A 20520-nucleotide genomic window follows, 5' to 3' on the forward strand; every position below is an offset into this window, starting at 1 on the left:
GCGGGGCCGGAGGGCGGGGCGGGGGCCACTGCGGAGCGGCGTCCTTGGCGGGAGGGCCGGCTGCGGGGGGCGCTGTGCGTTGGAGCCGGTGGACGGGAGGGAACCGCCTCCCACCTCCATCTCGGCATCCAGACGGAAGCGCCAGCCTGGTGTGGCAGGAGGGCCGTGGCGGAGGCCGGCCGGCCGTGGGAGGTGGGCGCCAGCACGGTGTGTGTCATCCCTACCTCCCCCGCGTCTTGCACCTGCTGCTCACATGGCCCGCGGACCCGCCGGAGCGGCGGAGCGCAGGGAGCCTGGGTGTGGGTTCCTCCGGAGCGCCTGACGGGGGGCGGGGGGCTGCTTTAGGACACCCAGCCCCTGATTCCCAAGGCTGGGGCTCCTTGTGGGGCTCGGTGTTGAGGAACAATCTAAGCATGGGCATCTTCCCCGGAAGCATCTCCAGGCCTGCTGGTGCCTGGGAACAGCTAGACTCAGCTTTTCCTGTTCCGGGTAGGCCTGTTTGAGAAGGTGTGCTAGGTGGTGCCTCAGTCTAGAGACTGGTCCTTCCTTGTCTCCGGCCCATTGGGTAGGAGAAAGTGGTGAGGGGTACCTGGGCTCCCCTTGTCCAGCTAACCGGGCAGGCTGCACTTACATACTGCTTCCCAATGGAGTTGGGTCTGGGCTGGTGTGAAAGGCCCTGGCTTGCTGAGGAGGTAAAGAGAGGGCAGCAGCTCACCAGGCTGGTCCCTTATTTGGGAGGACACAGCCAGTGATGGGACTCAGCAGCTGACCGGAGGAAGCAAGCTCTGGCCTTTGCCCATCCTCCGTAAAAGTTGCCTCTCACACGGCCCGGGGTCTTAAGAACTCTGGAGGACTGTAGATGTGATTGAGGGAGAGTGTAGAGTGCTGATTTGAGGGCCCATAACTTGCAGTCACCCCTTAGAAATCCCAGGATCTGATAGTAGGAGCCCAAGAGGTGATGGTCCTGTAGTTCCTGTGGCCTAAACTGGAGTCTTGGGAGTTGTGCATAGCTGGCAGGGGTGTGAGCATGGAGATGACTGGCCCTGAGACCTCCTTAGGGCATGCCGTGTTTTGGAGGGCCCTGGAGGATCCATTTACAGATGGATGTCCTTACCCCTAGTTAACTGGAAAAGATGACTTTCTTCCCCTGGCCATAGGTTTGCCTGGAAGGGAAGAACTATGCATCTCTCCAGGCTGTTCTGTGCCTCTGTGGGATTAGCCCAGGGGCCCAAGCAGGTACCATCAGGGGCGCTTGGGGACTGGTATTGCCTTTGTTTCTAGCTTACCCTGTGACACTTTGCTCACTCTGTGCCTCGGTTTCCTCAACTGTAAAGCAATGAAGGTGGAATGGAAATGGATTTTGAGAGCCCTCCCATTTCCCAGTCTGCATTCCTGCTTCTGGGGCAGAGGCCTGAAAGATAGCATCAGCAAAGCCTTTCTCTTCTGTGTTGTCTGTGGCTGTCTGGCCGGAGCCTCTGGACACCCAGTGGGTGCTGGGAGGAACAGGGTGTGTTAGATGTTAGGCTGCTGAGCTCATAGCCCCCGTCCTCATGTGACAGGGGTAGGCCTGCCCGAGGACTCTCTTTCTTCCCCCGATCCAGAATGTGAACCTCCAAGCAGAGGGGCAGAACGGTGGCGGTCTTCCCATTATCCCACCTTAGCACCTCGCATGTCATGATCGGCACGTGGCGGCCCCTCCCCAGGTTCAAGTGTTGCTCTTTGTCAGGAGTTCTCTATACCACACTGGCTCTGGCGGACAGCAGCACTCTAGGTCTGGGCCTATCGCATCCTGGGCAAGAGAGCACGGGTGTGCCCAGCATTCTCGAATGCCACATATGTGATCCCTCTGCGATACATGTACGTGCCATACAGCCGGTAGACGCGTAGGTCCCAGTGTAGCTCTAGCCCAGAGTCACAGAGCACTGTGACAGAGCTGTGCTGTAGGCTGGCTATGGTGGCCCACGCCTTTAAACCCAGCACTTCAGAGGCAGAGGCAGGCAGATCTCCGGGCCAGCTGGGGCTATGTAGTGAGCTCATGGGATGGGATCATGGCCCTTTTGTAGTTTATTAACTTGCAGAGTGATGGAGGCAGGAGGGGCACAGCCTGTGTCAGAGACAGGTGTGAATGTGTTGCAAGGTATCTGGACACAGTGTGGCCACTGTGGCAGCTCCTGCCTATTAGCAGGTTTCAGGCTCCGTGCCCCTGCCGGCATTGGGAATCCAAGAAGAGGTGCACTGGAGAACCTTGACTGCTCATTTTCTTTGCCTCTACCCGCTCTACCTCATTACCTTGGTCCCAAGAGTTCTGGCCTGGCTCGCAGGCTCACTTCTCAGCCCACGCCTTTCCGTCAGCCTTGCACTTGTAGACTGGGGTAAAGACCTCCAGATTCCCAGCCTGTAAGTGACCAGAGCTGACCATCAGCTGGGGACTATGCTGCAGGGCAACATTACAGACTCATTTGCCAAGCTGGGTTTGGTGGCTCACGCCTGTGATCCCAACACTCAGGGAGGCAGAGGCAGGTGGAACTCTGAGTTCAAAGCCAGCCTGGTCTACAGAGCAAGTCCGGGACAGCCAAGGCTACACAGCAAAACAGAGAATCACTGTTTTGAATAAACCAAAAGAGCACCACCACCACCACCCCAAAAAAACCAGACCCATTTCTTCTCTTCCAAGGGTTAGGACAAATGATAGTCTTTTGCTTCTTTGTGTGTGTGTCAAGACAGGGTTTCTCTGTGGAATCCTGGCTGACCTGAAACTTGCCCTGTAGACCAGGCAGGCCTCAGAGAGATCCACCTGCCTCTGCCTCCAGAGTGCTGGGATTAAAGGTGTGTACTACTATGCCTAGCTGGCTTTTGGTTCTTTTTTTTTTTTTTTTTTTCAGGTAAAACTTTTTTCTTCTTTTTTCTCTTGCTTTCCTTTTCTTTCTCTTTCTTTCTTTCTCCCTATATAGGCCAGCCCAAACTAACAGAGATCCACCTGCCTTTGCCTCCCTAGTGCTTGATTTAAAGGCATGCGCCACCAAGTCTGGCTGTCCTGTGGGTTTCATGGCCACCACTCTTCTCAATGTATACAGCGTTTCCATAGCTCTCCATAGCTTCCACCTCTGACCACACCCCCAACAGTAACCACCGCTCTGACCTCTGTCCCCTTGGATTCCTCTTACCTGCTTTCAGCATAGCTTGTTTTTCCTCTCATCTTCCAAGGGCTTGGCCCTTAGCTTAGAGCAGGAGAAGCCTGAAGCTGGATTTACGTGCAGACCTGCTGGCCCTAGAAGCCACTGGTGGCTTTTGGTGGTGGCATGAATTTACATTAGAGGACTTAGATGATCTGTGGTGACATCAGTTACTCTATTCTGATGTCCCTTCTGATTCCTGGCCACACATATTAACCCTTACCTGCCTGTGGAGCAGCTAGAGGAAGACAGCAACTCCTCTAACCCAACATTTCCCACCCTCTGTCCAAGTTTGTCAGGAGCTTTTTAGGAAACCCTTCCTGGCCCTTCCACTTCAGAACTGGCAGAGGTGGGGTTTGGAACTCTGGCCCAGCCAAGGTCATTTGGTCCCAGAGTGCAGGTAGAAATTGTTAGGATGGACAGTTGATAGAATTGTTAGTGTATCTATGTCATCCAGAGCTGAGCTTGCACCAGTGTGGCCCAGACCAACAGTGTCCCCTGCCCACACTTCCAGCTAGATGTCACAGCAGAGGAAAGGAGGACCCTTCTCCATCAGGGAGAAGATGCCACAAAAGCCTGTGAGCTTGAGGTCCAGGGACCACTGGCCCTGGATATTGAGCAGGCCTAGCTTCTCCACAAGGGCCACAGGCCTGGGACTGCTTGCTTCTGATCCTGACCTGGGCGTCTCCCCACTCACAGGAAACCCTACCTCTTCAACAAGAGGAATTTAGGCTGCATCATTTCCCGCTTCCTGCCTGGGCTGTAGGAGGTGACTGGCAGGCAGACCCCCTGACCCAGTGGTGGTTGGGAGTGGGGGAAGGGAGTTTTCCAAGCCTTGATGGGGCGGAGGGGGGGTGGTTCGTGGTTCTCATTGTTTGGGTAAAACCGACACAAAAGTACTCTAGGGCTCCCCCTCTTGGCAGAGGTGTCTGATTCCCCCCACCCCCCACCCCCGTCTTAAAATCAGGCCCTCTGAAGGGGTGTGCTGGTCACTGTACATCCCTGATTGCCTTGTTTTGAGAAGTCCCAAAAGAAGCCTGGATCCAAGGACAGCTTTCCAACATGGGCAGGACTTCCCCCTGACTCAGTCATGATTCTGGGAGCTTTGGCAGAGACACTGGCTCTAGGGGCCCTAGAATCGCCTTCTGGTTGGGAGAGATCACCTTTATCCCAAGCCTGTCCAACTCTTATCCTGAGTTCTAATAAGGCAAGGCAGAACGCCAACTCCCCCCCCCCCCCCAGAACAAGGCTTCCTGAGCCTGGGTGGGGGCCTGGGCAGAGCAAAGTGTTCTGGGAGAGCCGCTCCCCGCCCCCACTCTGGACAGCACACAATGGCGGCTTTCTCCCCCATGACCTTTCCTTTCTGTAGCCTGAGCTGTGTGCAGTTGTCTCCTCCCCTGCTCCAGAGGGGCTTGGGCTGGTGGCATCTCTACCACCCAGCAGCTCCTCCCTAGTCCTGTTTCCCAAGTTCATTTCTCCCCCCAGGACTGGAGAATGGCTCCCCAGACTGGTCCTGAGGTTGCAGGGGCAGAGGGCAGTGCATTTAGGCTGGCCTGCTCTCTGACATTGAAGTGCCTGGCTCTGCGTCTGGCAGTTCTCCTTATGAGCTGTGACCTTGAGTGAGCCCTTTGACCTCCCTGAGCCACTTAATCCTCATCTGTAGAGCAAGATAGCACTCTTGAAAGGAATCATAGGCGAGATACTTGGCCAGTAAATAGTGTGTATTCAGCCAAGGTTCGTTCCATTGCCCTGTCTATCCTGAAGGCTGTAACCCACAGTGATGGTTGGCATGAGGCTGGGGCCTCTCACCTTTGTCAGAGCAGGGGTAGGAACCAGTCTGTCAGGTGGGGTCCAACAGGAGCAGACCCAGAACTGTATGATACATGGCATTACAGTCCTCTTCCACACGAGGCTCCTGCCTCCTTGTGGAATGGCTGGGCAGCAGTCTTAATCCCTGAGGAGAGGCTGTGAAACTGGTAGCAGTGGCTGGGAGTTAGGAAGCTGTATCCACTGAGGAGCCCTGGAGACCATGCATTCCCAGAGGTACAGGGACTTAGAGGCAAAGCCTGGCATCCCGCTTCTAGGCTCCCGGGGAGACTGAGTGAGTGTGCCAGGCCAGGGCAGGGGCTCTGCCTCAGGGCAGTGCCTTTCGCCTCTGGCCTCAGCTGACTTTCCCTACTCTGCTCCACAGACCCTGGCTGGGCGTCCATCAGCAGAGGTGTACTGGTTTGTGACGAGTGCTGCAGTGTGCACCGGAGCCTGGGACGCCACATCTCCATTGTCAAGCACCTTCGTCACAGCGCCTGGCCTCCCACACTGCTACAGGTAGGACCAGAGACTGTCCTTCCCAGCATGCAGTGTCCAGGTATCCTCGGCCACACACATACCTGTTCCTAATCGACAGCTCCCAGGACAGCAGCCATCTAACACAGAGTATGACCCTGAGTCTTGCTACCTCGCCCCTCTCCCTATAGTGTCTACTCATTAACTTGGATGCTTATCTTAGACAGTGAGTGTATTGAACAAGTTGCTTAAACTCTCTGAACCTTGGCAAACCCACCAAGGTAAGCCAGCACGAAGTGCTTAACAGGTGTGTGGCCTGGATAGAGGCCATCCATACCAGGCACATAGTAGGGCCCTTGCTGGGGTTTCCAGCTGCAGCCGGCACTCTGGGTTTGTCTGTCCCAGTGCCCAGCATGCAGTGGGCACTCTCTTGCTTGGCATCTCTTCCCCACAGATGGTGCACACGCTTGCCAGCAATGGGGCCAACTCCATCTGGGAGCACTCCCTGCTGGACCCTGCACAAGTGCAGAGTGGCCGGCGCAAAGCCAACCCGCAAGACAAAGTCCAGTGAGTGGGGCTGCAGGGGCGTTGGGCAGGCCATGCGCTCCGGGACAGGGGCAGCAGGACAGGGGCGGCGGGATGGGCCTGAAAGGTAGCCTTCCTAAGCTCTGCTCCCACTGCCTTATGCAGCCCCATCAAGTCAGAGTTCATCAGGGCAAAGTACCAGATGCTGGCGTTTGTGCACAAGCTTCCCTGCCGTGAGGACGATGGGGTCACCGCCAAAGACCTCAGCAAGGTATGAGGGCCCCCTCTTTCCACACCCATGACACCCCGAGTCTTAGGTCCCAGAGACAGCCTAGGGCTAGGGAAGACAGGAAGTGCAGCTACCCCTGGGGCTGTGTCACGCTGCAGGTGGCTGAGATGCCTCCTCTCCCAAGGGGACACATGAGGCCTCCTATGTGCCACATGAACACTGGGAAAACCGGGGATCCTTGCCTCGCTCGATAGAGCCTTCACTTCCTCAGTAGAACAGGAGAGCACCTGCTCCGGGCGGAGCCCGTGGAGGAGCGGGACGGTAGCACTGTTGTTAATTGGCCTGCCTGACATGGCCCAGCTTCGGCGAGGCCCCCGGGAGCTGGTGGGAGTCCCGGGCACAGCCGGGTGTGTGGGGAGGCCCCCTGGGCGCACGCGTATGGACTCACCCTCGCTTACCGCACCGCACCTCGCAGCAACTACACTCGAGTGTGCGAACAGGCAACTTGGAGACATGTCTGCGTCTGCTCTCCCTGGGGGCCCAGGCCAACTTCTTCCACCCAGAAAAGGGCACTACACCTCTACACGTGGCTGCCAAGGCAGGGCAGACACTGCAGGCTGAGCTGCTGGTAGTGTACGGGGCTGACCCCGGCTCCCCCGATGTCAATGGCCGCACACCCATCGACTATGCCAGGTGAGAACCAGCTAAAGGGGGAGGGGAGGGGAGGGGAGGGGGCTGCTGCTGGAGGGCTGAGCCATGTCCCTCCCCACAGGCAGGCGGGGCACCACGAACTGGCAGAAAGGCTAGTTGAGTGCCAGTATGAGCTCACTGACCGGTTGGCCTTCTACCTCTGTGGACGAAAGCCTGGTGAGCAGAGAATGAGCTGGTCCTGACTAGGCCGGGCAGGTGGGACCCAGACACACCCAGCAGCAGGTGCCATAGTGACAAAGCCAGCTGGGGAACTGTGTTGCTAGGCAACTGGCTCCTGTGAAATTGCTGCAGGCTCTGGGTTGCTGCAAGTATGTTGGGGCCAAGGAGTGGGGGTGGGCCTGACTTCCAGCCAGCTTCCAATGCTCTTGGGGTATCCTGCCCTCCCCCATTTCCTCTGACACTTCCAAGTGTCAAGCCCTGCTAGTGGCAGTGAGGTGGGCTCCTGGATGCTAGCGCCACCTGGCATCAGTGACTTGGCATTTTTATTTTTGTTCAGATCACAAGAATGGGCATTACATCATCCCACAGATGGCTGACAGGTGAGTGCCTACCTGGTGCCCCTTTCCAGCTATTAGACGTCAAGGTGGCTTAACCCAGGGCCCTACCACTTTCCAGGCTTTAGAGGCCTGGCACCCCACTATGCCTGTGGTGACAAGCAACACAGGAATTGACAGCCTAGCCCCCAGCTGCTGTAGATCGAGGCAGGTGAGAAATGTCAGTTCAGCACACACAGTGCGTGTGAGCCTTGTGGTGGTTAAGATCTGGGGGTTAGTTACAGGAAGGGCCCAGTTGGTCGGACCATTGTGTTCAGACCTGTTGTGTGGCCTTTGGGAACCGGCTGGCTTTAGGACTACTGGCCCAGACTCCAGTGTGCTCCCCACTAGGCAGGAATCCCAGACAGGGCAGTAATGATGAATTTCTGCCTCTGATCTCAGAGGCCTCAAGGTACCCAGGCTGTGGAAGATACCCCCAGCCACTCACTCCGTTGGCAGGACAGGAGTTGGCGCCACCTAGTGGCCCTCAGAGGACTAGAACTTCATGCCGGGCATGGCCTCTGGCCTTAGGAGAGGTTTTCCATCACAGCCTATGCAGACAGGTGGGCCAGTCAGGCTGCGCAGTTAGAGCCCTGAACACAGAACTCTCCTGTTCTGAGACCCTGAAATTCAACTCCACCTCTCTAATCTGGTCTGCCTGGTAGTGTGTGTGTGTGTGTGTGTGTGTGTGTGTGTGTGTGTGTGTGTGTGTTTGAAAGTATAGTCAAAACATACACACATGGACGCAGACTCAGTGGTTTTAACTTAGCACCTTCTCAGCCAGCTGCTGCACGAGGGGCACTGAGGTAATGCAGGCATCACTCCACCCTGAGTTACAACCAAACAGGTGGGGCAGCAGCAAGAGGGGCTAGGGTGCAGAGGTGGGGACCGCAGGCAGCTGTGGGCACAGCATGGTGTGAGGGAATGGGACTGGCAAGAGCCAGGGGAGACCACCCTGCGGGGAAGCTCAGCAAGAGCACAACCGGCCTGACGGCGGAGTGCCCGGCGTGGCTGTGATTTCTGACCGTATGCTACCACCTGCCTGTGTCTTGAAGCAGATTACCTAGCCTCTTAGGGTCATCTTAGCCTCTTAGAGCCTTAGGCTCATCTCAAAATGGGGATGATTGCCCCTTGGGGGATGTTGAGAATAGTAAGTATAGCAGATGCATTATGTGCATAGTGCATTATGAAGAAGCGTGGTATCGGGCTGTGTTCTATGTGCATGCTACTGTTGAGCTGTTTTAAGGCAGAGAGTAGAGCCAGGAGTTAGCACTCTGGCCACTGGATGAGAAAGGGCAAGCCTGGATGTAGAGATAGATTTCTTTTTAATAATTTAATTTTATGTACATCAGTGTGAAGGTGTGAGATCCCTTGGAACTGGAGTTACACACAGTTGTGAGCTGCCATGTGGGTGTTGGGAATTGAACCCTGGTCCTTTAGAAGGGCAGACGGTGCTCTTAACCACTGAGCCATCTCTCCAGCCACCTAGAGATAGATTTCTAAAAGCCCAGACCAGAAGAAACGAGGGCAGAACTGGGGGTTGTGGATCTGAGAAAGAGGCAGACCTTGGTGGATAGAGGAACCAGCTGGGGAGCCAGGGTGCCTTGCATGCTCCATGTTGGGCGTGTGTGGAGATGTGTCCGAGCTTGACATGTGAGGGCGAGTGCTGCCTGCTCCTGGATAATTGCTGCTCTGTCCTATTCTTCCTTTTGCTGCCTTCCTGGATTAGATCTCGGCAAAAGTGCATGTCTCAGAGGTACCTGCACCTGCTGGCTGCCAGGCTATGACGCTTGGGAAGGGGGTTGGAGGGAGGCTTGGTGTGTGGCTTCAGGGTTTCATCTCCCTGAACTCCCTGCATGCTTGGGAGACAGTCAGCAGGGGCCAGGCCATCTCTGACATCTGGCCTCTCCTTCTCCCTTCTTTGTTCACAGCCTGGATCTATCTGAATTGGCCAAAGCTGCCAAGAAGAAGCTGCAAGGAGTGAGTCTGCCCCTATAAGCTAGGAGAGTGGCCCTCTCCAGCCTTGCCCGCCGCCTCCCATCACTTCCCCAGGCCCTTGTCCTTGATCCTGGTTCTGCGCTCCAAGTGTTGTATCCAGAGCCTCACCTCTGAGAGGAGATGGCCTGGACTCCTTTTCTTCCTTGCGTATAAACCACCATCCACCCCTCAGTTCTAAGACAGGCTTAGTGGGTGACCCAGGGATCATGAGGCTTGCCCAAATCACACATCCTGACTGACCTGGGTCCCTCTCTGCCTCTAGCTCAGCAACCGGCTTTTTGAAGAACTTGCCATGGACGTGTATGATGAGGTGGATCGGAGAGAAAACGATGCTGGTGAGTGCCAAGGGTCCTATTACAAAGAGGAAGAGACCCGTCCTTCAGGGGACTGAGGATGGGTAGCTGGGCTGAGGCCGCTGTGAGGCCTGCTGGGGTAGGTCCCTGCCATCCCCCGCTGGGCAGTGCTGAGCTGTAGGCAGCCAGCTGCCTCCCTGCCCACCAGACACTAAAGCTCTTGCTCTGGCTACCTCCCACTTTGGCTGTCTCCCCAGCCCTGCTCCACCCACTCCCAACCCCCACCCCCACATCACTCCTTCCTGGCCACAGCCAGATTCCACCCCAAACTCTGGGTCTGGGCTTGTGAGCGCTGCCTTGTTCTGTTCGTCAGTGGGCGGACTTCACTGGGCCTGCCCAGCTTTTGTGTTCAGGAGACCCCTGCTTCCTGTGACACTGGCTCAGTGGGAATAGGGAGGGCCTGGGAGGGGATCTCTCTCAGTGTTTCTCCACCTCTTCTCTGAGGCCCCAGTCACAATGGGTGATCTGCTCCTTGCCCCTCCCCCACAGTGTGGCTGGCCACCCAAAACCACAGCACCCTGGTGACAGAGCGCAGCGCTGTGCCCTTCCTGCCAGTCAACCCTGAGTACTCAGCCACTCGGAATCAGGTGAGTGGGGATAGGCGGGAGGCCTGGCTATCTTTTTTTTTTTTTTTTTTTCCTCTTTTTCTGAGAGCCTTGCCCTTCCTTAGTTGGAGGTGGGCTGGCACCCAGGCCAGGTCTCCTGAGGCCTCCCTCAGGGTTAGACTAGGAATGGGATGAAGCTATTCTCTAGCACTGGTGGGTGCTCAGCCTTTCTTCTGAGGGCTCTCCTGGGTGCCTTAAGCCTTTGCTGCTCACTGCGGACCACCTAGATGATGCTGAGCTGGGATGTTTTTAGCTGTGAATAGATGGGGTGGCAGGGTCCTGCTACTAAGAGAGGCCCCTCATGCTGGCCTTGCCCTCTCTGCCTTGCAGGGACGACAGAAGTTGGCCCGTTTTAATGCCCGGGAGTTTGCAACCTTGATCATCGACATTCTCAGTGAGGCCAAGCGGAGGCAGCAGGGCAAGAGTCTCAGCAGCCCCACAGGTGGGCAGGCCAAGGCGTGTTCCAAACCCAGGTGTCACCTTTGCCCGGGATCTTGATAAGTGCTCTGTGTGGCTTAAAGCCCCAAGTGACAGACATTGTGTCTTTAGAAAACCTGGAGCTGCCTGCACGGACCAGTGACCTGGACGACCAGCATGACTATGATAGCGTGGCTTCCGATGAGGACACTGACCAGGAGCCTTTGCCCAGCACGGGTGCCACACGGAACAACCGCGCCAGGGTCTGAATACTGTCCCTGCTGTTCCCTTCCACACTCTCCTCTGTTGTGGTCTTTCTGGACCCAGCTTCGTGCTGTATCCAGCCCAGGGTCTTTAAATCAAAGGATCTGGTCAGCCTCTGCCCTGAGACCACCTGGCTTTTGTCTCTGCAGAGCATGGACTCTTCAGACCTGTCTGACGGGGCTGTGACGCTGCAGGAGTACCTGGAGCTAAAGAAGGCGCTGGCCACCTCTGAGGCCAAAGTGCAGCAGCTCATGAAGGTCAACAGCAGCCTGAGCGATGAGCTCCGGAAGCTACAGAGGGAGGTGAGCACTGGGGCTGGGGGCGTGCAAGAAAACATCCAGGGCTCTGGGAGTCAGGTCCCCCTTTCCAAAGGTGGTACCTGCCTTGACCCAGAGTTGGACACCACTGTGTACACTCAGATCAACAAACTGCAGGCAGAGAACCTGCAGCTCCGGCAGCCGGCAGGGCCAGTGCCTGCACCCTCACTTCCCAGTGATCGGGCAGAACACACAGCCATGGGGCCCGGAGGGAGCACTCACCGCAGGGACCGCCAGGCTTTCTCCATGTATGAGCCGGGCTCCGCCCTGAAGCCTTTTGGAGGTGCACCTGGGGACGAGCTCAGCACGCGGCTCCAGCCTTTCCACAGCACCGTGAGCAGCCCGTGGGCCGTGGGTGGGGAGATGAGGGTCTCACTGACAGAAGGCTGTCCTGACACTGCTGCCTCCCACAGGAGCTGGAAGATGATGCCATCTACTCAGTGCACATCCCTGCTGGCCATTACCGGGTAAGCGGGACCAGGGGAAGGAGGGTGGCCCTGCCCCAGTGCACCACCAGCCCCGGCAGCTGTCAGGCTGCGCCGGGACACGCACTGGGCCACAGCTGGACACTGACTCTGGCCATGCCCTGGCTTTCAGATCCGGAAGGGGGTGTCTGCCTCTTCTGTGCCCTTCACTCCCTCATCCCCACTGCTGTCGTGCTCTCAAGAAGGAAGTCGCCATGCGGTAATTTCCATCCCAGTGCCCGGGGGCAGTGTGTGCCCGGGGGCAGTGTGTGGGCTGGTGCAGGTCCAGGAAGGCGTGCTCACCCCCACCCTCCCCTCCACCCTCCAGAGCAAGCTTTCACGCCATGGCAGTGGCGCAGACAGTGACTATGAGAACACGCAGAGTGGGGACCCTCTGCTTGGGTGAGACACCTGTGGTCCTCCCCACCCTGCCAGCACCTGGAGGGAGGTGGTGAGGCCCTAGCCAGACAGTGCAGGCAAGCCGTCAGCGGCTGAAATGGCTTCTTTTCTCTCCCCACTCGGGCTTAGGCTTGAAGGGAAGCGCTTCCTAGAGCTGGGCAAGGAGGATGAGCTGCACCCTGAGCTGGAGAGCCTGGATGGAGACTTAGACCCCGGGCTCCCCAGCACTGAAGATGTCATCCTAAAGACAGAGCAGGTCACCAAGAACATCCAGGAACTATTGCGGGCAGCCCAGGAGTTCAAGCATGACAGGTAGGGTGGGCACAGGTTCCTGCTAACCTCTTGGTCCTGGGGTGGAAGGGACACCTGCTGGGATCCTCTTGACTGGGACGCTGAGAAATCACTCATCCAACTCCTCTCCCCTGACAGCTTTGTGCCCTGTTCAGAAAAGATCCATTTGGCTGTGACTGAGATGGCCTCTCTCTTCCCAAAGGTACAGGGGCCACAGATGCAGAAGTGGGTGGGACATGTGCAGGTGCCCCGGCTGCTGCTGGGTAGAGGTGAGCACGCTGAGCCTCAATCAGAAACCGGGTGTAAAGTCCAGGGCTCAGCCTCTCCTTGCTCCTCCCTGCAGAGGCCAGCCCTGGAGCCTGTGCGCAGTTCACTGCGGCTGCTCAACGCCAGCGCCTACCGGCTGCAGAGTGAGTGCCGGAAGACTGTGCCTCCAGAGCCCGGTGCCCCGGTGGACTTCCAGCTACTGACTCAGCAAGTGATCCAGTGCGCCTATGACATCGCCAAGGCTGCCAAGCAGCTGGTCACCATCACCACCCGAGAGAAGAAACAGTGACCACTTTCCCTGCCCTCACCCACACCCGGGGACCTCACTGGCCATGGGAGCTGGGCCACTCCAGACACTAACCCACCCCCAACAAGAGCCACTGGCACAAGTGCCCTTAGTGCCGCATTTTCTCCTCTGGCATCCAGGTGCCCTGGTGCCCACCCCCTCAAGCCCCAAGGATGGGAATGTGAGATGTCAGGGGCTTTTGTCCCCGACACTCCACACCCCTCCCCCTGTACATAGCATCCCTGCCCTGCTAATGTGCAGGAGCCTCAAGGACTCCCTCCCGGCCCCTCACCCTGCCTTCCAGGGCACCCTCAGCAAAGGGTGGGACAGGGACACTTCAGACGGGGCAGCTCCTCCATCTGCACCCTATCCCCATGAGCCAGTCTAGCCCTAGGGGGGCTGAGCAGGGGCATCCCCCTCCTTTGTACATTATCTCTGGATGTCTCTGCCCTGTAGCCATCAGCCCCCCCCCCCCGTGCTGCTCTTTCATGCCAAATGGCCCCTGCCTAGAGCACAGGCCCCAACTTGTGTGCCAGGGTCCCCAGCAGCAAACACTGGAAAGTCTCCCTACCCTTTAATTTTAACTTTGTGGTAACTGGGTGTCCCCGCGCGCCTGCGACTGAGTTTGTGAGCGGCAGTGCCGTTCCAGAGACCTGGCCGACCTGGGGCTTTGAGGGGCAAGGGGACCGGAGTAGTGGGACCAGCGTTGGGGTCAGCTTCCCTCTCCCTGCTCCGGGACGGGGGCTGTCAGGTTCACCAGCTGTGGCCCGGTTGCTGCCCCTACCTGTGCCCCTGCCTATAAACTTAAAAGGAAAACCACTTCCCTCCATCTCGCCCCATCCCCTGTGGGAAGTGTGCTGGCCAGGCAGAGGACAGAGCGCCTGGGGCTGGCTCCCCAGGGTCCCCAACTCAGCTGGTGGCTGTGGAACTGAGCCCCTCCCCCTCGCCTCTGCAAGGCCAGCACCTACATCACTACCTGCACCTACACTACAGTGACCCGACCCCTGGAGGCCTGGGGATCTGGCTGCCGCTGGGAAGGCTGGCAAGGCACTGACAGCACCCACCAGCTCTCCTCCCAACCACCTTGCCTCGGTGGCCCAGCCCTACCTGTGGTGGTGGGTGGCTGTCAAGACGTGTGTCATGTACATTTGTATCAAAAATAAATAAGTGACCATGTGCCACTTCAGATGTCTAAGGTTGGAGGTGGGGCTGAGCCAAGTAGTTCCGTTTGGCTCGTCATCCCGGCCACTTAACATTGTCACCTTCCTCCATCTGAATGCTTAGGAGGCTGAGGCTGGACAGCAAGTTTAGAGCTGGGCTACGGGGATTGGGGGTGAAGACAAGAGTGTGCGTTAGGCGGGGGAGACCCGCAAAAAGATGAGCGAGTGAAGAGCGCCAGCGCCGGAGCTACACACAAGCCACTTCGCTAGAAGTGTTTCTGATAGGCCTGATGGTATCCAGATAGCTCTGGGCTGGTGACCTGAGGGAGTGTGACTTGCCCAACACAGTTATACTAAAATAATTTAATTAGAGACAGGGATTCACATCAGGGAGGCTAGAGGGGCACCACAGGAAGCCTGCAGGGCCTCTCCGCGGCAGCCAGGTGGCGCCCGGGCGCCGTCCACGTGGCAGGGGGCGAGGCCGCTCAGTCTGAGCTCTCCGAGTCAGGGCCACTATCCGGTGTGGGCGGGAGCAGCGGCCGCCTGCGCGACCGCTTGGGCCGGCGCGAGGGCAGCGGCAGCCTCCGCTTCAGCACAGCTGTGGGAGGGCGAGAGGTCAAGGACAAGGGATTCCGGGGCTGGGCGCACCCGCGGGGGCGTGGGGGTCTCCTCACCGGCCACCGTGTCCTGGCTGTCTGCCGTGGGCCCCCAGTAGATACTCTCGCTCCTGCGGAAGTTCCGGTGCAGTCGCGTGCAGAGCGTGGCCAGGGTGAGCAGGACCAGCAGGAAAGTCAGGGCCATGGCAGCCCAAGCGGCCTCTTCAGTGCGTGGAGTAGGCCCCCGGGCCACCTGGGGAGGTACTACGGCTCGAGGAGCTGGGGAAGCCTGACCAGGACAGGCACATCCTCCTGGGTTGCCTTGCCCACTGGGCATCTGAGCTTCTGTCCTGGACCTACCATTGCCTCCAGGTCCCCCCGTCATCAGAGACACAGGGGCCACAGATGAGGTTCCCAAAGTTGGCTCCTGGGCCTTCAGGCTCTGTGAGGTCAAGGAAACCCCCAGGCCTGAGGGAGTGGATTGGAGACCAAGGGCAGCCCGGAGCCCTCTTCTCTTGACAACACTGAGAGAGGGCCTCCTGAGTCCTTTAGACGTCACCTCTGCTCCGGGAGGCCTCCAGCTCCGCAGAGCAAAGGCCAGGGTCGGGGCCTAGCGTGAAGAAGAGTGATCAGCGCCTGCCCGGCTCCAGTGCTCTCAACACCACGCGTGGCCCCAGCACCCTCACCTGTACACACCGTCTCCCACACAGCTTCCCTCTGCTGGAGGCTAGCCTCGTGGGAGCGGGCCCAGAGAGAGTGTCGGGGAGAAGCCACGCACTCCTCCTCTGCTTCCGCCGACGCCGCCTCTTCAGCCAGTGGGCGACCCAGGCTGGCTCTATCCACGACATCTCCAGTGCCGTCCCCCAGGCCGCCAGCACCAAGGGCTATGAAAGAAGGCAACTGAGAGCTAAGGTGACAGAGCCCCCGAGTTTTGGGGTAGGGGTGGCCTGTAAGACAGGGCTTCACTATGTAGCCCTGGCTCTTCTGGAACTCACTCTGTAGACCATGCTGGCCACAAACTCAGATCTGCCTGCCTCTGCTTCCAAAGTGCAAGTGCAAGATTAAAGACGTTGGCCACTTTGCCTGGCTTTTTTTTTTTTTTTTTTTTTTACATTTTACTTTTTTTACACTTTTTGCTAACAACTTACCCGGTCCCAAGTGAGATTGGAGTCAGGAATGAGTGTGGGTTTAGCCACACACACACGGGCCAAGAGAGCAAGCTGGAGCTTCAGCCAGGGGTGGGCACAGGGGTGATAGAAGAAGGCGATGCCCTCAACCTGGAGGAAAGGCAGAGATCTCAAGCCAGACCCAGCTCCCTCACAGAGAATCACAATTTCTCCCATCCTTGGCTCCAAGATAAAGGGGTCATCAGAAAGTACCCTTCCACTTCCAGGAAGGGCAAAGGGCCTTGTGTACTTGCATACACTTTCTAATTCACCTCTCTTCTCCATGTGCCAGCATGGCTAAGTAACCCTGTTAGACGCAGAACATGCTGCCCTGGCCTCACTTGTGGTGCTGGAGAGCAATACCAGGGTCTTTTTTCACCCCTGATCTACATCCCTGGCCCTGAACAGTCTTCAGCTCTATTTCTCTGAAAGTGAAACAATGGCTCTACAAGTCCCATATCTAGATTCTGTCCCTCAGATGAAGACCAAGAGAATTCCTGCACCTTGAGGAATGTATGAGGAACTCGGGGAAGGCTGGGTGTGACGGTGCATACCTGTAATCCCAGCCATTTGGAGCATAATGTAAGAAGATGACAAGTTTAAGGCCAGCCCAGGACTCACAGTGAATTCCGGGCCACCTTAGGCCAGGAGACCCGACCAGGGAGTAGAGCAAGAGAAATTCAGCGAAGTAAAAAAACTGATACAACGCAAAAGTGTGTGTGTGTGTGTGTATGTGTGTGTATGTGTGTGTGTGTGTGTGTGTGCGGGTTGGGTTGGGCTGTTGTAGGCTCCAGGGATTTGAACCCACACAAAATGCTCTACCAGCAAGCTATATCCTCGACTGTCTTTTCACTTTTTTTCCCCTTAAATTTTAAAACAGAGTCATACAAAGTTGTCCAGGCTGGCCTTGAGTTCACCTTTAATCCTCCTGCCTCAGCCTCCCAAGCAGCTGGGATTATAAAAGCCTGTGCCACCAAGTCCAGCTAGCTTAATTAACTAAAAGAGCGTGGGGTAAAGCAGACAAGGCTAGGGGACAGGGGGTGGGTGCTGCAACTCCTGCACTGAGCTTTGAAAATGGTCGGTGATAGCTGCGGCGTGTTTCGGTCCTGACAGAGAAAAGAAAGTAGGTATCTCCGCAGAAATGAGCCTGAATTCACGTGTGTGGTGAGGACCCATTATGATGGAGACACACTAACTAGGAAATCAGACAAGGGCTGGAGAGATGGCTCGGAGGTTAAGAACAACTCGCTGTTCTTCCAAAGGTCCTGAGTTCAGTTCCCAGCAACCACATGGTGGTTCATAACCATCTATAGTAAGATCTGGTGTGCAGGCAGAATGTTGTATAAATAATAAATCTTAAAAAAAAAAAAAGAAATCAGATGAAGATAATTTAAGTCCTGACAAGTCAGGCAGGAGAACTCAGCCATGGCAGGTTCGCTGTAGTCAGATGGTGGAGGCAGAAGGATGAGGAGTTCAAATCATCCTTGGCTACATAGCAAGTCTGAGGTCAGCCTGGGCTATATGAAACCCAGACACAGGTGGACCTCTGTTGCCTGGTCTACAGAGTGAGTTCCAAGACAGCCAACGGCTACACAGAGAAATGCTGTCTTGAAAAAAACAAAAAACAAAAAAACACAGGCAAAATTCATACCCATAAAATAAACCTAAATTATTTTTTTTAAAAAAAGAGAGCAGTCATGAAAGTTGAAGTCAGTTTACAACATAGTAAAGCACACACTCCTAACTTGATAGAGGGATTTTGTGACGCAGACACTATTCATCTGCTTGTCAAAGCTGAAGGGACAGAACACCATCTCTTGTAGAAAATCAGAACCTTGGAAAACAAGAGACCTCCAAGCTGCACCGGCACCGGGATGTGGGTCGGTTTTGCTACCTGCTGCCGTCAGAGTTCCACCTGGAGTTACTCGCCGCACGTGTAGCTGCTCATCAGCACCCCGGACCCTGCGACACTGCAGAGCGGCTCGCCATCGTCACCTGGGACGGGCAACTGGAAGCCTTACCTCTTTCCGGACAAAGTTGTAAAGAATGGAGCTGAGAGCCAGGAGGGAGAAGTAACCTGCGAGGAGCACTCTGCCCCCGGGGACGAATACCAACATCCTTACCTGTCCTTGTCTCACCTGTGTGAAAGCCACTCTTGGTAACACCTACACATGGAGAAAGAAGAAAGCAGCTGGAGACTTCGTGTTGGGCGTGGAGGGGACAACCAGCCCCACGCCCTGGGCTGAGATGAAGACGCTGGAGACTGAGGGCAGGAGGAACCAACAGATGTCCCAACAGGGCGACCACCGACGGTGCAGAGAGGCTGTGCGTACCCTCCGGTCCGCGGCCCTCCGGGGTTCCTACCTGTGGAGGCAGAGGCCACAGGCCTTCGCGACAACGGGTTCCTGCCTCCTCCGCCGGCTCAGCCACCACCTGTTGGGTCCAAGCGAGGAGCTGAGCGCTGGCCTCGGCGAGGGCCCCGCCCTTTCGGCCCCAGGCGTAGGGTCGCTGCCGAAGGGGGGCCCCCCCGGAATGCCCTCGCGCGCGCCTCTCCTCCCGGGACAAAGTTGTAGCCGGGCGCCTGGAGCTCCCCGGCCAAAGCCTTACCCGGAGCCGGGCGCCCTACCTCGCAAACACTCAGGAGCCCCACCAGGGCTACCAGGAGCAACCGGCGCGGAGGTGGAGGAGGAGGAACCATTTCGGCGGGGCCGCCAGTCCCGCCAACCAGCAGCAGGGCCGCTCGCGCGCCCCCGCGGCCCCGCGCCGCTCGCGCGCCCACGTAGACCCCGGCTCGCGCACACTCCCTCTCCCTCCTCGTCCCGCCGCGTGCTCCGCCCCCCTACCGCCAGGCCCGCCCCCGCCACGCCACGCCCCCGCCACGCCACGCCCCCGCCAAGACCCGCCTCCGACTAAGCCACGCCCCCACCACGACACGCCTATCGCCAGACCCGCCCCCGCCGCGCCACGCCCCCCCCGCCAGGCCACGCCCCCGCCAGGCCCGCCCGCGCAAGCGTCCTGAGCTTCAGCCGGAAAAGTTGTGCGCCCCGCGGGTCTCCCAGTGTCCGAGCCGACGGGACCATCTCCCCCCGCCCACGAGCGTCCCCGCGCGTTTGCGCCACCCGCAGGGCGCAGCTGCGTCGCCTGGGTGGAATCTGGGAACCCGGCAAAGGGCGGGAAGGGTGACCCAGGCGGACCCTTGTGCTCTTCGGCTAAACATTCGCTGTGACCTGAAGGCCACTCCCAGCTGTCCCCGAGAGAGGGTCGCGGCTCTGGAGCTTCGCCTTCACGCCGCCCCATCCCTGCCCTCGCTGAGCCCCGAGCGCTCTCGTCCTTCGCCCGCGGTGACCTGAGCCACGGTCGGGGCGCACAGAGCGCCGCAGTGGAGCCGGGGACCGCGCGAGGACTGACGCCCAGCACACAAGCCTGCGCAGGCCTGCGAGCTGGCTCAGTGGGCGACGGTTGCCGCCAGCCGACAACCTGACCCCCACAGGCCGTCCTCTCACCCACCCACACACGCAATACAGTTTTTTGAAGTTCGAAATACAGCAGAAATCGTTATTTCAGGCATCCGCCCTGACTTACAAATACGACCGAAAGAAACACAACATAGCCAGGCGCGGTGGCGCACACCTTTAATCCCAGCGCCCAGGGAGGCAGAGCAGGCGGCCGCTGTGAGTTCGAGGCCAGCCTGGGCTACACAAGGAGGAAAAACCTCTGTCATGGCCCCAGGGGGGGGGGCGGGGGAGGCTAAGCATCCCTTAATCCTCCCCCGTAACTTATTCTGTCCAATTTGAGGCTCGCTCTTCTGCAACCCTTCCCGGTGAACAGGCTCTTGGGGTGGTCCAGCTCCCAGATGCCCCCCAGAGAAGCGACAGCCGCCTCCCTCGAACCCGTGCTCAGCGTCAGACTGCGGTCAGCCTCTGGCCAGGGGCAGACACCCACCCCCAGCAGTCCCGCGTTCTCGCTCCGCTGGTGGGTCTGGCTGGGCCGCAGACCCAGGTGAAGGAAAGCAACGGACGAGCCGCGAGTGGGTCAAGTGAAGCCGGCGGGGGATCGCGCAGCGCTTTACTCCCTCCCAGTTGTTGTTGTTTTGTTTGTTTTTGTTTTTTCTCATCAATAGCGGATCCTGCGGGCGCAGCGAGCGAGTCTCCCCGGGCGGCCAGACATCGCGGGGGGTAGGAGCAGGCGCCTCGTGCTCCCCAGGCCTCCCAGCCTCAGTGCCCCCAGCCCCTCCTCCCCAGGCCCCTCTCTCCGTTCGCTCCCGCGTCCCCGCTCCCCTCTGTGGCCCGGATCTCTTTCACCCTCTGCTCCTGTTGTCTGCTCCTGCTACAGCAATCGCTGTACAAAGGGCTGGGGGCGGGCGTGCGGGGCGGGCGAGGGGAGCTCGCCCCGAACTGGCTGTCTGCGCCCGGCCGCGACCAATCGGGAACGCGCGCGCCCTCCCGCTCGGGAGGACCGCGGGCAGCGGCGGGCGGGCGGGCGG

General features: G+C 58.1%; 2 protein-coding genes across 3 annotated transcripts; one reads left to right on the plus strand and one right to left on the minus strand.

Moving 5' to 3' along the window:
- Positions 1-5354: 5354 nt before the first annotated feature.
- On the plus strand, positions 5355-14296 carry Git1 (GIT ArfGAP 1; the record flags this gene model as incomplete). The annotated part of the gene is made up of 20 exons (XM_055619547.1): positions 5355-5498; positions 5911-6023; positions 6147-6252; positions 6686-6903; positions 6983-7077; positions 7418-7460; positions 9184-9210; positions 9386-9434; positions 9715-9787; positions 10295-10392; positions 10741-10852; positions 10960-11090; positions 11241-11393; positions 11511-11741; positions 11822-11875; positions 12006-12092; positions 12201-12274; positions 12401-12583; positions 12701-12764; positions 12906-14296. Coding segments are annotated over 20 exons (2268 nt in total), but the record flags the coding sequence as incomplete, so codon positions are not given.
- A 333-nt stretch (positions 14297-14629) lies between these two features.
- Tp53i13 (tumor protein p53 inducible protein 13) lies at positions 14630-18883 on the minus strand. Of its 2 annotated transcripts, none has more exons than XM_055620591.1 (7): positions 18664-18883; positions 18402-18470; positions 18176-18202; positions 16020-16148; positions 15558-15755; positions 14950-15481; positions 14630-14873 (listed from the first exon to the last, which is right to left on the minus strand). In XM_055620591.1, exons 1-7 carry the CDS (start codon positions 18733-18735, stop codon positions 14761-14763), a joined length of 1140 nt encoding a protein of 379 aa, XP_055476566.1. In that variant the 5' UTR covers positions 18736-18883; the 3' UTR covers positions 14630-14760. The 2 variants fall into 2 exon arrangements, with proteins under 2 accessions (XP_055476566.1, XP_055476565.1); XM_055620590.1 differs by having other exon boundaries at positions 18161-18202.
- Between the last annotated feature and the right edge of the window lie 1637 nt (positions 18884-20520).

This window comes from Psammomys obesus, unplaced genomic scaffold (genome assembly GCF_907164565.1).
Source record: "Psammomys obesus unplaced genomic scaffold, mPsaObe1.curated_primary_1811, whole genome shotgun sequence".
NCBI classification, from domain to species: Eukaryota; Metazoa; Chordata; class Mammalia; order Rodentia; family Muridae; genus Psammomys; species Psammomys obesus.